The sequence below is a fragment of the Tachypleus tridentatus genome, chromosome 6, assembly GCF_004210375.1.
Source record: "Tachypleus tridentatus isolate NWPU-2018 chromosome 6, ASM421037v1, whole genome shotgun sequence".
Lineage (NCBI taxonomy): Eukaryota > Metazoa > Arthropoda > Merostomata > Xiphosura > Limulidae > Tachypleus > Tachypleus tridentatus.
This window is the reverse complement of record NC_134830.1, coordinates 117,493,605-117,511,824: the sequence shown is the minus strand read 5'-3', so window position 1 is coordinate 117,511,824 and position 18,220 is coordinate 117,493,605. Positions and strand designations below refer to the sequence as shown.

General features: G+C 33.6%; 1 protein-coding gene across 19 annotated transcripts in view; it reads right to left on the bottom strand.

The window, feature by feature from the left end:
- LOC143253396 (RNA-binding protein Musashi homolog Rbp6-like) overlaps positions 1-18,220 on the bottom strand; it is a 283,959-nt gene that overhangs the window by 31,629 nt on the left and 234,110 nt on the right. For 10 of the 19 annotated variants that reach the window (XR_013029559.1, XR_013029557.1, XR_013029558.1 and 7 more), the window contains exons 8-11: positions 7,608-7,690; positions 4,999-5,092; positions 3,201-3,233; positions 2,170-2,241 (exon numbers count right to left, since the gene is read on the bottom strand). Coding sequence is in view for 16 of the 19 variants with exons in the window: in XM_076507214.1 (XP_076363329.1) it covers positions 2,170-2,241; positions 3,201-3,233; positions 4,999-5,092; positions 7,608-7,690 (282 nt within the window). In the remaining 3 variants the exon portion in view is untranslated. The remainder of the gene's footprint in view (positions 1-2,169; positions 2,242-3,200; positions 3,234-4,998; positions 5,093-7,607; positions 7,691-18,220) is intronic. The other 9 variants (XM_076507211.1, XM_076507219.1, XM_076507223.1 and 6 more) reach the window with 3 other exon arrangements.

Here is an 18,220-nt window from a genome sequence, read left to right as displayed (position 1 = left end):
TAGAGGTATCTAGGTTAGACGAGTGAGATCGGTAGAAAGGTTACATACTCTACTCATATTTAATAAAAAAATAGTTAGCCTTCCTTGAGGTTATAGGTGCTACTAGTTAGACTTAAATACTAATGTTTCACACCTGCTCAAACTTAGTATAAAATTAGAGATACTATTGGTTAGGCTGACGACTCCGATAATACTGTCTCACACCTACTCAAACTTAGTATAAGATTATTAACTTATCAGGGTTAGAGATACTATTGGTTAGGCTGACGACTCCGATAATACTGTCTCACACCTACTCAAACTTAGTATAAGATTATTAACTTATCAGGGTTAGAGATACTAATGGTTAGGCTGACGACTCCGATAATACTGTCTCACACCTACTCAAACTTAGTATAAGATTGTTAACACTTGTTATGGCTTGATATAACCATTAGAAACCCTACTGATATTATAATATATATATAATTTTCGTTTTATATAGAGAACACAATGTTAGCTACACTCTGCAGGCTCAAAAACCTTATTCTAACTTAGCAAAATACACACAGAGATAACACCAGAATATATAATTTGCCTAGGAAACACGTGCTACTTCTAGAGTTAGCGTTTTATAGTTAGCAAAAGGAAAATTACAAATAACGTTAATTTTATAGACACCACCAGAGAAGTTAAAAACACTTAAAGATACGAAAGGTTTTAGATTAGGCTACGAATAGTTTCAATCAAACTGTTAACTAATATTTAAAAGTGCTTTTTAAGACGCTCACAAAGTGTTGTTCGGACAGCTGTGTAGTGATTAGTTTGTTGTTCAGTGTTCTGGCATAATATATTGAGTGAAATTTTTATCAACTTATCGTAATGTAGAATGGATGAGAAAAACTTTGAGTGTAACATTTGAAATAATTTATTTATACAATTAAAACAATTCCATCAAAATTCAGGTCATTAAAATCCAAATTCACAATATAAAAAAAATTCAAAATTTCACATTTCCTTCTGCGATAAAAGCCATCCTTATAGATTAACTGGTTTATTCACCAGACTCGAGGCTCTCCCTTGTTGAGAGATCTGGAAATACCTAAGCTAACCATCTTTCTATGCTTAGTTTTCCTTCACTAGATAAGTTTTTAGTGTTATTAAGAGTGGAAGAGTACAAAGTTAACTAGTCTAATTAAAAAAAAAAAAGATAGACCATAAACTAAAGTAGAGTCTCGTAACCACTCAGTATTCTATCTAACCTATAGACCTAGATCTCCAATGCAATAACTGTAAAACCCTTTTCAAGACAGGTAGGCCTAAGCCGCAAAAATGTCCCTAAACTATATATGAAACACTGGATTACACACCTAAACAGTTTCGTTCTTATTCCAAGGACATAAGACAGAGACAGGTAATTCTAACAGTCTAATAAAAAACGTTTTTTCTTCTTCTAAGAATCTAGTTTACAATATGCCGCAATGACCTCTCCGAGCCCTAAGCTGAATACAATTGGCTTATTAGATCTATTTATGTCATTACTCTCCGAGTGCAAACTTTAATTTCAACCATTCCCTCTGCTAGATAAGCCTATCTTAAAGATTTCTGGATCTACCGACCACATCTTGAGCTTGTTTTTGTAAAATATAACTTGTTCATTTATGGAATTCTTGTACAGCGTGAACATTTGACAAAACAACAACCGTTAGGGTGTAAACATAGATTCTTTGTGTTTCTTTCACCTGAGAGATAAAGATAAAGGAGCCTCCGAGGTTGGGTTTAGCGGAAACTTTGGCACAAAATGTCATGGGAATAACACAAACAAATAAAAATACATTATTGCAATTGTAAAAAAAACATGGGCTTTTTTCCCCGATTTTCTTTTACAACAAAATATATCACTGTGGTGGACTTAATGCACTCCCCATTTTGGCGATCGTCTGATTATAAAATAAAACCGAACTGATGCTGACCAGAACCGAATGTTACCCGAAGACGCTTACGTCACTAGTCTGAACACTGCCGAGACAGCGCAAGCTAGGGTACAGTCAGAGCAACCTGGGGAGCAAGTACGACGGAGAGGACGAGGCTGGGCTGTTGACCGTCATAGCTGCATCGCGTGCAAATTGTAGACACTCACGTGATCCAAAGGGCACGGAATACAGATCTGTTGCATATTTAAGTTCATACCTGCGAACGGATAGCCGAAACTTGGATAGCCGGCGTAACCTCCACGTCCATAGCCGTAAGCCGGAAATCCTACTGGAAAAGAAAATAACAAAAGGTGAAGAAAGTATTGACAAAAGTTAACACTTCTGTCACACCAAGTGTGAAAACAATCTTTGTCAGTAAACACGTTCCATAATGGCAGCTACTTGTTTGACCGAAACATTGTTACAATTTGAATTGCAAAGATAAAACAAAACACACACATTTATACACAAAACTATTAAAAACAGACGTTTGTTGTGTTGTTTTTTGTACACGCCTGACGTGAAAGAACAAACAACCACAAAACGTGGCTTACAACTCGATCACACCTTCTTTTCATGGTAATACCCACTACTACGCTTCACTGTACAAAAAATTATTAACATAGTTTGCAATTTTAGAACGCGTAAAATTACTGTGCGTGTGATACTGCACACATACAAATCGTTTTATAAATTCTAAATTCGCCGAGGGTTTGACGAATAAAGCATAGTCGATTATCATTCTATCTATTTCTGCGAGCCGAACACGTTGGTAAACCTAGACATAGTTATTACAGAGCACGAGACGGGCGCGTGATGTATCTGTTAACGAAGACAAGCCACTTCGCGACGCGATTCCAGCCTGCGTACAAAAATACAAAAGGTACGTTTTCTCATCACTAGTTTCCATATCCACTTTTTATTTAGCCACAAACTGAATGATATTGTTAACTTTGTGTTGATCAGTGTTTTGAAAACTTCAATACTTAATTTGCGTACCTTGTAAATAAACCTCAAGTACAATTAAGATATAATACGCATGTTATATGCAAGTAGGAATATCTGGGTGGATAGAAATTAACATAGCAAGTTATTTCGTCATTTTACATGCTGTGGAATAGAAACGTGTGTTACATGCTTTTCAACTAAATAATGTTTTTATGAGATCAAACAATGTCTTTCAAAGTTTCGTAACAATTGAGTAGTTCGTTGAGTAAAGGACGTTAAAAAACTAAAAGAAATACATACCTTCCGTTAATGCACCGAGAGGCCAAACGAGATCTGAAATACATGAGCATGTTTTACAATCATTCTGAAGAAAAAGGTAGCAGAATCATAAATTAACATTTTAAACAATTGTACATTCCAAAATATAGGTGGCGGAATCGTATTAACATTTTAAACAATTGTACATATATTCGAAAAAAGAAAGTTGGCGAAATTACATAAGCACTTTAAACAATAATACATTCGGAAAGAAATGGCGAAGTCATACATTTTAGTTAATAACACATTCAAAAAATGAAGGTGGCGCAGTTCGATGAATTTCATTAGAATTAATATATACCAAAAAAAACGACTTTGTTGAATAAATATTTTAAACAATTGTATAAATATTCGTAAAAGAAAACTGGCGAAGTTACATGAACAGTTTAAAGAACAATGCATACATTCGAAAATGAAAGGTGAGAGAATTATACGAACGTCTTAAAACACTGATTACGTACGTATGTATAAAAGAAAGATGGCGAAAATGTTATATACGTTCAGTAAAACAATACCGTGAGAAAGATTTTATATTTTTATATAGATATAGTATACGATATTTGTCCGTAGGATGTTGATTCATCTAATAGTGAACATTCCAGACTCTGTAAACACGTGTTTAGTTTTGTCAAGATGTTATCGTAACGCCAAGTGGGCGTCGAGTCAGTTTATACGCAGTGGTAATGTAACGAAAGAACCTTTAGTAGAAATAGTTAATACACTGTTCTCTTAAACAAATCCATGTCATTAAAACAACATTTTATAAAGCTGATAGATTAGGGACCATGTTTAGGTAAACGTTGAAACAATAAAGTATAAACACGGCTTATCTGTTTGCATAATCACCACTAGTTCGACGAAACAAGTGGATGAGCTAATCAGAAACGAGTACCTTGTCATCCTATAAGGACTACGTAATGTATACTCGGAATTTACTGAGACTCGCGTAATTGGTTTACGTCATTATACGTCATTACTCTCCAGAATAGATAATTTAGTTTAAGTTACCACTAATGATTCCCAGCTCAGAATATTTCCAGAATAGGATAATAACAATTAAGTATTATATCTTTAATATGCGCAATTCTCCAATATAACAGCGATACACGTGATATCAAGTTATATATGTATATATAAAGATGTTAAAGAAACAATGGCTGTGGCTTGTCCATCAATTGCAAATTGAATTCAACACTTATTGAAGCTAAGCACTAAAAGCTGAACAATTTCTTTACAATAATTACAAACTTGATGATGAGGTGCATTATTGGTTTTATTCCTTCGTCTTGAATATTAGTGACATTTTCAAACAACTGACCAAAAGTTTTGGAATAAGGTATGAAATAAACAAAGAGTTTTATGTTGGAATAGTATATGGAATATACACAAAGTTTTGTATTGGAAAGGATATGGCAAAGTGGCAAAGAAGCAAAGTTTTGTTTTGGAACAGAGTTTGAAATAGACATAAAGGTTTATTTCAGAAGAGGATATGAAACAGACATGTGTAGAGAGTATGTTAAAGCTGGCATTGAAATTACTCTAAAGAATATTTACCATAAAAAAGCTAAAAATAACCGTAAGAAATACTGTTTCCAAACCAAGTTCTCAAGCCACAACTGTATTTACAATAATTTTATCTGAAATAGCTATAAAAATATATTAATTTTAAATTCACAGCTTAAAAAAATCCTACTTTTGCTAAACGTATTCGCTATTGTTTGTAGCAACTTTGTATAACAGTGTATTAACTAGAAATAAATAATGCCGTATAATCTCGTACCAAACTCACCGTAAGCCCCTCGACCAGCGCCTCTACTGCGCACTACGTTGTTGGGTATCATTACTTCCTTCGGTTGGGCTTTCTTACACTCAACCTGTTCATAGTAGAAAAGTATTTCATAGTTGTTAATAATTATCTGTGATTTATTTATGAAGATGAGAAAATATTGCGAGTAGTTTGAAATCATTTTTATTTGTCTTTTTTGTCTTCTATCAGCTGACAATATATTCTTGTAACTCACTTTTTGAAAAAGGTTTAGCAAATGACCGTTAGATGTCGTTCCTCGCGTTATATTCAACTGACGAAATAACAACTACGGTTATATTGTGTTTAATTTGTTGTTATGACCTGAGATATGAGGGCAATAAGATAACTGACTGATCTAAATCGGGGGGATCTTATATCATTAATAAATAGTAAGTGATAAATAGATGTTTTAACGTTCACAAACGTCTGGGCCAGGATGGCCTTCCTCTGATGATTTTAAATAATGGACCAAACAGATCAAAGTTGTGTCTATGATGTTACCCTGGTCTAGTAGAAATCATAGGTTGTTTGATTATATTATTGTATTTAAGTGTTTTCTTTACCTTTTTTCCTTGTCTGTATCATCTATCTGTTTGTTTCTGTATTTTTATCTATCTTAAGCGTACAAATTGTACCCATCAAGTTTCGAGTGTCGTTAGGAACGAACAACTTCGTTTTAACTAGTATCATAAAACTATTAAATGTACAAACAGTAGCTTATAGGTCAAAGACACTTCTGTATAATTATGAAATAAACGTATATTGATTAATATACCGTCTAATTTGAGACTGAGTTGGCGCAGAACAACCGATTTCACTGATATAACTCTACTAATGATTCATCGTTACTGTTACGTATTTACTACAAGCATCTTTCTTCCTATTTTACCTCTGTTCCTTTTTAAACTTTTTCGTTTTTTTTCTTATTTCTCTGTATACGTTTTAGGACAAGTTTCTTTGCCCTATATATCTCTATACACGTGTCTCATCACAAGTGTTACGTGGTTAATACGTATATTATTATGTTTCGTCTTTTATGGATTACCTCAGAATACCATCAGTGTTATACTTCTATAAGCAATTCGGAAAAACAACAATAAACACATGCAACGAGTGTCCGTCACGTGGAAACGAAACCCATATTTTAGCGGTGTAAACCCGTAAACGCAATGTTTACCTTCTGGAAATGGGGGAATGGGTGGGTGAAGTCTTTCATTACAGGTGATAACTGATTTTTTATTTCAGCTTATAAGTATCGAATACTTTGCTTTTTTAAAATTATTTTTCCGCTTGCGGTTACGAAGTGACCATCGTTAAACTAACTACGTAACGATCAATGCTTAGCTTACAGCCATGACTCTTAAAAGATAATTGCTTGTCACCAAGACATAAAGTAGAAGCTCTTAGGTACTGAATGGGTCTGTCTTTGTAGTTCCATCACAAAGTAAATGTAATTGTCTGAAGATTCAGTAAGGGGCTGTCCAAGCTGGGTGGACTGGCAGTTTGAACAGGGTAGATACACTGTTGACAGGCCTGAATGTCACACAGCTATTCCACGCTTCTTTCTATCGAATCACTTACAAATATTATAATTTTATTAAACAAAATACAGCGTTTTAAACATTATTGTTAATACCTCTGTCATGTCTTATGATAAAGATTCATTTTCATTAGGCCTAACAAATTGTCAGGAATACATAACTACCATGAAAGGTTTTTTGTTTTTCTTATCTTGATCTTCAATGATGCATATTGTTTCATTTTCATTAGGCCTTACAAACTGTTAACCATACATATCTATCACGAAAAGATTTATTTCTTTTATCTTGCCCTTCATTGTTGCACATTGTTTCTGGTTACTGTTGAATAGGTTACTACTTAACTTTCAAGTTAAAATGTTTAATATTGACCCATTAACAATGGCGGCACACCAGTGTTTTTCAACGAACAAAAATAAATAATTAATTTAGAAATTTCTTTATAAACACATATATGGCCAAACGAAATTGTTAAAATTTTAAAACTTGTTGATGACGAATCGAAGAAACTACACAGCAGTTTTCTGTTTGTTTTTACTTTTATGTTATAGCCAAACGCGTGGGTTTTATTCACTGTATTTGTTATTGGACAACAATGTTTCTAATAATACTAAATTAATTATTAAAACGTTCGACAAGTAATAAAGTAGGCAACATTAAACTTAATACTGTTTTCACTTACCAAAGGTCACTGTGTTTTTGTTATTGTTGGTTTGATGCCTGTTTTTGAGGCGCAAAGCTATACAATGAATGAGTTATCTCCGCTTTGTCCACCACGGAGAATAGAACCCTGTACTTTAGGGTTGCAAGTTCATAAATTTATAGCCCCCCCCCAGTGTATCGACATATGTCCCCAGCACAAAACGCAGGCTTGTTTCGATTGATAAAAGTACGTCTATTGAAATTGAAATCAATATTTTAACATTCAGATTAATTAATGGTATTGGAGAATTACAAATACATAACGACAGCAACTGCTGATGAAGTTAACTGAACGCGTTGATCAAATATTTTTAAGGTGAAAACGAGATAAAAGTTTCTTACCATTTTATTGTTAATTTCATGAAAGTGGATTTCGCAGACTTTGTCTACAACGTCTTCATTTTCAAACGTAACAAAACCGAAACCTAAAACAAAACACAAACCGAAAACATTGAATTAAAATGAGAAGTTAACATAGAAACTAGACATTCTAACGAATAGCATTAGCGAAAAAGCTAGGCAAACCCGAGATCTGTCAGCTATTAAGTGTCATTGAAACTTGTTGTTGTTGAAACGTTAAAGGTTATGACAAACTTCACAACTGACATTCTTTATCCATAGTTTGGTAAGCTAATTTTTAACACTGACATACAGATTTCTGAGCAGTGATTGGATAATTGGTTATTAGCTAAACTAGAATGTCCTTATACAAGTAAAACTCTTGATGTGTCATTTAGGCTTAGTAACGAGTACGAAATTGTTTTAAGCTCACAAAAGGTGTGAAAAAATTGGGCTTATTGGGATCAATTCTTTTCTTTCTTTCTTGTAAATAAATAAATTATTTTAACGCCCGGAAAAGTGAAACTTCACTAGTTGTTCAGTTGTATTTAACACATAGTCTTTGGCAGGGTGGTTCTCAAACCAGTACCTTCTCGATTTTCTTTTTCTTTTTTTTAATATTCCGAATAGGGATTTGAACTTCTTGCGATGTCTGGCGTCTGAATTATCCACCAATATAGTCACATTCCAGACTATGAGGGAGTAAATGTCATACTCCTATTCAAAATCCCACGGTAGTGACCAGACATGCTGAGCAATATAAGATCTGGTTCCTCAGCTCTTAAAAGTCGTTTTCTCAGCGGTTTTTCACAAGATCTGTCGATAAAGGTCCAAATAAGCTTATCTGCCTATATATATTAAATGGCTAAGATGCTTGAAGATGAACACTCCTCCTATTTAGAGTAACATATATACAGTCCAGCCAATCCCCTAAACTCCGTATCTAGTCACAGTCCAACATATCAAAGCCTCTTTTCATTTAAGGTTCAAATCGATCATTCAGTGTATGGTGGTGTATCGAGTTGGTATATAAGTCTATGACTATCAATCTTAAGAATTCAACCTTAACTTCTTATAATTTTCATCAATATTACTTTAAATTTTCTTTTTACTTTGACTTTAATTAGGAAAATTAATTAATTGAAATACCTACTTTTCAGGAAAATCTCATCAGCAATCTAATTAACGTATGGAAAATAGCTTTTATATCGACACGTGATGGGAACTTTATCTGGCATGTCGCGTGTTTCCAACACTAGTGTGTGAGTAAAGAACGTTTTTTCGTTTGTTTTGAATTCTGAGCAAAGCTACACCGTACCTAATTTAGTAGTGAAAGTCTAGAGGGAAGGCAGTTAGTCACCACCACCCATCGCCAACTCTTAGGCTACTCTTTTACTAACGAACTGCGGGACTGACCTTCACTTCATAACACCCCCACGGCTGAAAGGGCGAGCAAGTTTGATGGGACGGGGACTTGAACTCGCATAAATTGCGAGTCAAGCTCCACAACTACCTATGCAAAGAACTTCTTTCTCTCTATTTTAATTAAAGTTCCACGAAATATTTTACAATTGAGCAGAAAACGTAAACTTTTTTGCCCGTTTTAAACAATAAAATTATGAATAAAAATTGTCTAGTTATAGTTGTCTTATATACACATACATAACACATGAAAAGAGAATTAGTATAATTTAGTGATTCAAGAAACCATCTGTCAATAAGTGTTAAACATAAACGCAACACACTGACAAGTATAATTTATAGGTAGCATACACGCTATCCAGCAGTAACTGTCGGACGTAATCCCAAAACACGTAGTTTAACACATTATATCTAGTTTAGTATTTTAAATTACATAGAGCTGATATATCAGTATTGAAGCTTGTGTTAGAGTACCAGCTGACCTCAAATACAAACTGTTTGTTACATAAAACTGAAACACGGTCAATATATGTAAAACATAAAACATATTCACTAGCTGTCAAAACGTTCTTGAAACAGGTTTTAGTTGTTTTTGAAGAACATTTCGTCTTTAAGCTTAAGACATGAACACGTACAGTATTTGAAGTACAATTTACATATACATACAACCAAACCTAATTTACGATGATAATGCCATCTGGTTTTATTTTCAATGTAAACTCTAATTATTTGATTCTTAAAAATTCCATTGTTTTTCTTTATTTGAGTTTTGCAATATTTTACGCTTTAGAAATTTATTTTTGTCTTGTTTTTGAAAGACATGTTCGCATATGTTCGATCCTTTTCGTTTTTTTATGTTTTTCGCATCATGTTCTTATATATTTCGTCCTTCGCAGCCCCTTCACCTAGTGGCGCAGCGGTAAGTCTGCGGACTCACACCGCTATAAACCGGGTTTCGATATCCGTGGCGGGTAGAGCACAAATAGCCCATTGTGTAGCTTTAGGGTGGCGGGTTCGAATCCCCGTCACACCAAATATTCTCGCCCTTTCAGACGTGGGGGCGTTATAATGTAACGGAGAATCCCACTATTCGTTGGTAAAAAAGTAGCCCAAGAGTCGGCGGTGGGTGGTGATGACTACCTGCCTTCCTTCTAGTCTTACACTACTAAATTAGGGACGGCTAGCGCAGATAGCCCTCTTGTAGCTTTGCGCGAAATTCAAAACAAACCTTCGCAGCCTTTATTATCTTATTTTATACATTGCGCCTTTATCATATTATTCATTACGATATCATTTCAGTAAAATTGTTTGTTTTTGGTTTTGAATTTCACGCAAAGCTACACGAGAGCGATCTGCGCCAGCCGTCCATACTTTAGCAGTTTAAGACTAGAGGGAAGGCAGCTAGTCATCACTACCCACCGCCAACTCTTGGACTACTCTTTTACCAAAGAACAGTGGAATTGACAGTAACATTATAACGCCCCCACAGCTGAAAGGATGAGCATGTTTGGTGCGACGAGGATTCGAATCCGCGACCCTCAGATTACGAGTCGAACGCCTTAACCCACCTGGCCATGCCGGGCCTTCAGTAACATAATTGTTATACTATTTCATGGTTTAGCTACTATTTTAGTATTTACGTTTAATTAGTATTTTTACTTAATTTATACCACAGATCAATTAAATTTTCTCCAGCAACACTTATAAATTGTATTAATCCATATTTACATTTCTTTGTTTCTTTTCACTTTTATTTTTATTCATGTAATAGTTTTTATGTTTTGAAGCATTATTTTCTATTTCGAGTTTTGCTCTCTGTACTTTTCTTACTTTTGTTGCTGTACAAAATTTTAATGTTCCAACTATCACTTTTTATCGTGCGCGGAAAAGCAGTTTAAATAAGTTTCATCAAGAAGGATATTTTTGTTAATTTTCAAGCTCAAAGTTTCTTTTTTATGTTTACATTTAGGAAGTTTATATAAAACCATTTTTCTCTCTTTGTATTGTAAATTTTATGTCTCTATGTTCTATATTCATGTGTTCAAAAGTCTACATGTGCTCTTCTCCCTTTTAAACCACACATTATATCATCAACGTATGTACACCAGAAAATAGTGGAAGCTCAGTTGTATTAAACTGTAATTTTGTCTCTCTGTTAATGAAGAACAGAACAGTGTTGTCAATGCTGAAGATAATAGGCTACCTATTCCTAAGCCTTTTTTAATTTGTATTTTGCAACTGTTTTATGGTTTTATTATTTTTAAAGGAAATTTAAAATCTGTTTTAATTATTTTGTTTTTTAAGTGCAATTTCAATGGCTTCTTTTTTTTTTAAGGCGATATTGTGAGATTAGGCCTAACTAGACCTGAGTAAAGCTATGGGTTTTCAACTCATATGCATTTTCGACAGTAGATATTTTTCGCTAATAATGATTTTTAATTCTTTGAGAGAAAAAATAAAAATCCATTTCGTAAAATATATATTCTTAGATAAATTAAACAATCAGGAAAGCTAATCTTAGTTGGGCGTATTACTCAAGAAATCAACAACAAAAACGCTAGGCTTACTTTAGGCTTATTACTCAAAAAATCAACAACAGCAAAGTTAAGCATAATTAGGTGTATTACTCAAGAAATTAACCGACAGTGTTCAATTCTGATGCTCTATTCAAAATCTACATAATAGTGAAGTTTTTATTCAATTTCTGTAATATCACGTACAATGTATACCACAAATAATTCTTAGGATACGTTTAAAGCATTAAACTGCATATATAAATAGCATTTAAGAGAATATTTTGTCTCTCATTATCCATTTCATATGTTTTAAAGATATCTTTAAATGTTTGTTTTCACTATTTTGTTTATTGCAATCTTAATGCTTTCTTTCTTTGACGCGATATTGTGAGATTAGGCCTAACTTGTGATTTGTGGGAGATTAAAAGATGCATCTCAAATATTAGTTTACTCGATTCTTATTTTGGATCCGAAACAGAAAATAGGACAAAGGTGAAAAAAAATCTGCAATTTAAGTGATTTTTATCACAAATTTTAGACCAAATTCTTAAATGTTTAGAGGTCATTAAAAATGAGTACTGATATGGAAACTCCTTGTATTTACTAATATCTGATTTATTTTGAAATTACAATGACAAAATAGCTTAAATCTCAAGATTTAGGTATACTAAAATATGATTAAGCTTAACCAGTTGAAAAGTAAAATGAAAACTGAGCTACAGGATACATGTATTTATTATAAAATTTTTCATTTACACCTAATCATGCTTTAAAACCTTATCTTAGTTAAACAAAATGAAAAATTAAAAGAATTAAGCACAATTAGACCAATATAGGCTCCAACACGTACATATAGAGAACGATTTCACTTACGCCTAATCATGCTTTAAAATCGTAACTTAGGTAAATGAGCTGATGAAATAATAAAAAAAAACTATGCTTGATAAGGCAAGTATAGGCCCGTACACTAACGTATAACGCATCTTCTTGTTTTCGCCTAATCATGCTTTAAAATCGTGGCTTAACTAAAAGAAATTAACTAACAAAAACTACATTCTAATGAGCACGGAGCAGAGTTCTTATAAGTACTAAACATTTTTTAAATATAGAATAAAGACTGCTTTTATTATACATTTATAAATTTATACGTAGAACAATCAACAGTTATCAAATGTTATCTTAACCTATTAATAATTTGGAGCTATAATTCTGTTATAGTTAACAATTTAGAAATCTACGGATTTTCATAAGAAATAATATGTAATGAAAAACAAACACAGCAGTAAAAAATCGACTATGCATAAAAATAATTTTAATTTCGTACGTAAACACACAACTATACTATAATTTAAAAACTATTATAATTTCACCGTATCTTTCTTAGATACAATGAACAAAATAAAACTAAACAAAAGGAAAAAACAGAGAATATTCCAACAGCATTTGAAAAAAAAATCATAATCGTTAGAACAATGATACATTTAATAGGTCAATTTAACAGTGTGGTAGAAGAGAGTTGTGAGGGCTTGAAATTTGAATAGTACCGTTAATAGCGTTAATGTGTGCAAGCGCCCTGGGAAAAGAGTGGATATAAATTGGTGATGACATCACTAAATAATTATATCACTCTCTCACCAACAATTAGGTCCGTGTACGAGGCTAACAGAAATAATAAATGATCGTATTCTCGACGACAGTCATCTCTTTCTGATGGCATTCAGCGAACTAGCCAATGTTCTCGCACTTAATATTTGTTTCACCGATTTGACTTGAAACGAATAACGGAAGTTTATCTGACACTCCGAAAAGTGATTTGCAGTGGGTCGGTTGTTAAATGAATAAATTTTGTCTAGAGGCTTCGAGAGGTAGTTTATCTCGTTTTAATTATACGACATGTTCAATTTGAATTAAGTTTTCGCAGAGGAAAAGTTACGCCTAACCCATGTCACCCCATCAAACAAAAGATTGACACAAGCAGCAGAAATTAACTAATAGCATAGTTAATCACTTCGACTCTTTACTTGCCATATAAGATGTCAAACTTTCAATCAAGAATTTCTCTGTATTAGTTACTGCAAGCTCAATTTGTACCCGTGATTTAGCAATAATGACGAAGACATTAGAAATAAAAAAATAAGTTAGTGTATGAAATTATAAGATAATTTTCCGTCCGATTTATGGAAACTTACAAGGAACTTAATAAAATTAGAATTTCTGTGAAATTATTCATTAATTACCGTGAGCATAGATGTGGAAGTAAGTGAGAATATTATTATATGTTCGTAAAAACTTTACATCAAAAGAAATTATGACTTTGATAATTATATTGATGTGGTAAAGAATAAGAAACTTAAGTTAAACAATTATATAACGATATTTTAAAACTGTTCTGATGCATCAATTTATTATATATATATATATATATGTATGTTTACGCACAGAGAGAGAGAGAGAGTTCGTTTGTTTGTAGTTAAGAATAGTAGGCTATTTGCGCTTTACCCATAACGGGTATCGAAATCCGGTTTCAAGCGTTATAATTATTTATATTTACTGCTGAACCACTAGGGGGCTATAGAACGACAGAAAGATTGTATAAAAATAACAGAATTTCCTAATTTGTTGTTGATTTTCTTGAACTTCTGCAATTAAATATCTAATTTATTATTAGGCAACGAGAGTATAGCCCATAAAAAAACCAAAGGTTAAGTATTATCATATCAACCATATAATATACCCTAATTTCATATTTCATAACTGAAATAAATTAATTTTACGAAATCAAGCTTGATCAACAAAATGGCACAAAAGTACAGTCGAGATAGTCAAACGTCGGCAAATGTCTTTGTGAGCCAATCAAGATTAAGAAAATTCATTAAATGAATTCCTGACGTATTCGTAAAATAATTATTGGCAAAAAATCAGTTACAATAACAACTTCTAATGTACAGAAAATTCGGTGAGTTTTGGTAACGCTACGTCACGTTGGTTAGTAGCAAAAGTATAACCTAATAACATTCTTAGTTTATGTACTGAAATATATGGACAATAAAACCGTAAAAATATTTGTTGGTTTCTTACTTTAGAGTCTCTATTGATCAAAGAGGTTTGTTTCTTATTTAAAATGTTGGTGATAGAAAATAGCTTAACTGAAAAACAATTTAAGTTTAAAATCGAATCGATATTTTTGACCCCCATTGGCACAGCGGTATGTTTGCGGACTTACAACGCTAAAAACCAGGTTTCTATACCCGTGGCAGGCAAAGCATAGATAGCCCGTTGTGTAGCTTTGTGCTTAATTTAAAAAAAAATCGATATTTTTACTTTCATAATACATTTTATACATTTGGCTCTATGCTAAGTGATCCCACACTACGTCTTTAGGCTTATTCTACAAACACTCATTACACTTATAAGGTTTTACGGCACCAGTAATCGAGCAATTCTATCAAGATAAATGCATTCTGGCTCTTATGAGTTCTATTTCAAGACATCAAACGTGTCGCAACATGACACGCACTAACTTTTATACAGGTTAGATAACCTCACCACATTGGCATAGCTAACTTTCTTAAGTGTAAGTTTCTAGATTAACTGTGTACCGTGTGGAAGATACTGAGATTAATCTTTTAATTAATACAAAAATGTAACAATTAAAACCTAACCTTCAAGTTTTGGGTCAGTTGTTTACTTCTGATTATTTTCAATTTTCCATGTAAGATTAACTGCTTAGTGGGGATTGGCACTCATGCTTCAGATTGGGTTAAAACAATTAACATGCATTCTAATAGTCGTCGATACCAAAGTTTCAAATTAAGGTCATGTAATTATGATGTAGTATAATAAGAAACAGTTGTCATTTGATGTAAATGTCTTGTTTTGTTTCAATCGATTCTGGTCCGGCATGGCCAGGTATTTAAGGCAGTCGACTCGTAATCCGAGGGTCGCAGATTCGAATCTCTTTCACACCAAACATGCTCGCCCTTTCAGCCGTGAGGGCGTTATAATGTGAGGGTCAATCCCACTATTCATTGGTAAAAGAGTAGCCCAAGAGTCGGTAATGGGTGGTGATGACTAGCTGATTTCCTTCTAGTTTTACACTGCAAAATTAGGGACAGCTAGCGTAGACAGCCTTAGCCGATAGCTTTGTGCGAAATTCAAAACAAACCGAAACAATCGATTCTGATCATTTTCAACATGTGAATACATGTCAATGTTTTAGCTTGAGGTTGAACTTAGAATTAAACGTTAACAGTGAATGTATGTTTTGGAGAAAACACTTAATTCTAAAGAAATCTTACGTTTCAGCTACGGATCAAACAAAGATGTAGGTGCATAGATTCATTCATTTAATTCGTGATAACAGAGTTACTGTTGATGTAATTTTAAGTTTCAGATTAAACACTGAACAACGATATATATACATTGTTTCACATTGATGTTACACCAGTTTTAAGATTTCACTTTTAAATAGTTTAAAATTTATCGGTATAAAGACTCCGTTGAAAGTACGTTTTTATAGGACTTCTGTTCCATTTGAGGGTCAAAAACCTAATATTATATACGATGAAGTTTTTTTTTAAGTGTGCATGTTCGAGATTAATAGGTTTAGGAACTCAGTCAAGGGTTAACTTCTAATGCTGGTGCAGATTAGAGAGAGAGAGAGGAAAAAAAAACACCCAACAAACAAACAAAAACAAAAAGCCTACTTGAGATCGTACTTTTAAGTGATGGCACAGTTTAACATATCGTGTAATCAATATTAGGTATATCAGTCTACAAGGCGCCCAAACGAAGCTAGCTGACGCTGTTGTCATGGAAACAAAGAAAATGTTTCTGCTCCGATGCAGACTAACCTTATAATCTGATGAAACGAAGCGTAAGTCAGTTCTCGGAGAAAACGGATTTCACAAAATAATACGTTACAGTGCACGAGTTACGTCAGAAGCGCCTGTCGTTCACTTTTCACATTAGTCTCTTCCCCTACCCCAACTCAATTTGTCTGTATCGTTTGTCGCTACCCTTCAATTAAGTCTGATTCAACGTTCTTGTCTCTTCAGCTAAGTGAGGCCTGCAGTTTGCTAATACTGTATTAATCATGAACGTCACACCAGGGGTGTGGGCCGGGGTAATCAGGAGGAACAGTGGAGGTGGTGGACGATATCTGTTACCCGATTACAGCTGGCACTAGATCTCTTACTGACAATCACGAATTACACCTTTAGGGTTATAATAGACTCAATTTAACTCGATCTCAGTGAGAAATGAAGCGATCATAATGATATAATACTATCGTAGAGTCTTGTAAAGTAAGAAAACAAAAACTTTTGACCGTTAAAATCACTATTTTAGTCAACAAAGTATTTGAAAAGTTCAAAACTGTAAACTGAACGACTTCCTCTTATCATGATGTCGACCTAGTTTCATCATTTTGGGTGTTTTTCTTAAAAATTGCTCAAAGCACAGCACGAAAATCACTTGTGTTGTAGTCGAGAATAAAAATATATGTGCTCAGATTATTATATCTATATATATTTTTTTACATTTTCCACCCAGACGTACTAGTTATTCTGCTATAATAAGCTAGAAAATTAAGTAGCATTCTATAGCTTGTATTACCCCTGTTAAGCGTTGTTACAAATATATATTGTCAGTTAAGAGCGACCGATAATGTCTACAGAGTCACGTAGCAGAGAAAAATATCACAAATTATTGACACATTATAACCTTACATCTCACACGCATCTGGGTTCACAAGAAACTAGGGAACCGTAGGAAAATTAGCCACTAATATTAGTTGGAATACTGTAGTTGTATGAGCGGTCTATTCAGTTTAATCTGTCTTAAAAATTCACGAACATAAAATCGAGGGACTCATCACTCAAGTAGATAGCCATAATAAGTTCCTGTCTACTTTCCAAACAGTAGGTGAAAAGAACAATGTTTCGGAAAACGGCTCTTCACCAGATTTCAGTGAGAAATAAATGGTTCTTAATAATGTTGGGAAATGACAACGAACAACTTGACACAGACCTGTAAACATTAACTTGTCACTGATGCGACTTAATCTGGTTGTTGGTAGTTAACTTATTATATTTTAGGACTGACATTTTTTCAGAGTTAACGCACGAAGGATTCGCCAGTTTATTACAGATTAGGGTTCTGATGCCCTTCTTAGAATTAATACATTGTCTCTCCAACTTGTTAAATATTAGGGTTTTGACGCCCATTTTAGAGTTTACACATGAAGGCCTCCCCAGCTTATTACATTTTAGTGTTCTGACGTCCTTCTCAGAGTTAACACATGAAGTTCTCTCCATCTTATTACACTTTGGGGTTTTGACACCCTTCTTAGGGTTTACACATGAAGGTCTCTCCAGCTTATTACACTTTAGGGTTCTGACGCCCTTCTTAGCGTTAACACATGAAGGTCTCTCCAGCTAATTACACATTAGAGTTTTGACATCCTTATTAGAGTTAACACATGAAGTTCTCTTCAGCTTATTACAATTTAGGCATCTGACATTCTTCTTAGGGTTTACGCATTAAGGATATTCTACATTTGTAATTACTGGTACTTAAATGAGATCGAACTCTCACCTGCAAGGTTGTGCCATGTTTAAACCTAACATGACATACAGTGAAAGTTATTACAGTTGCCTCGTTTGAGCACTTTCCAAT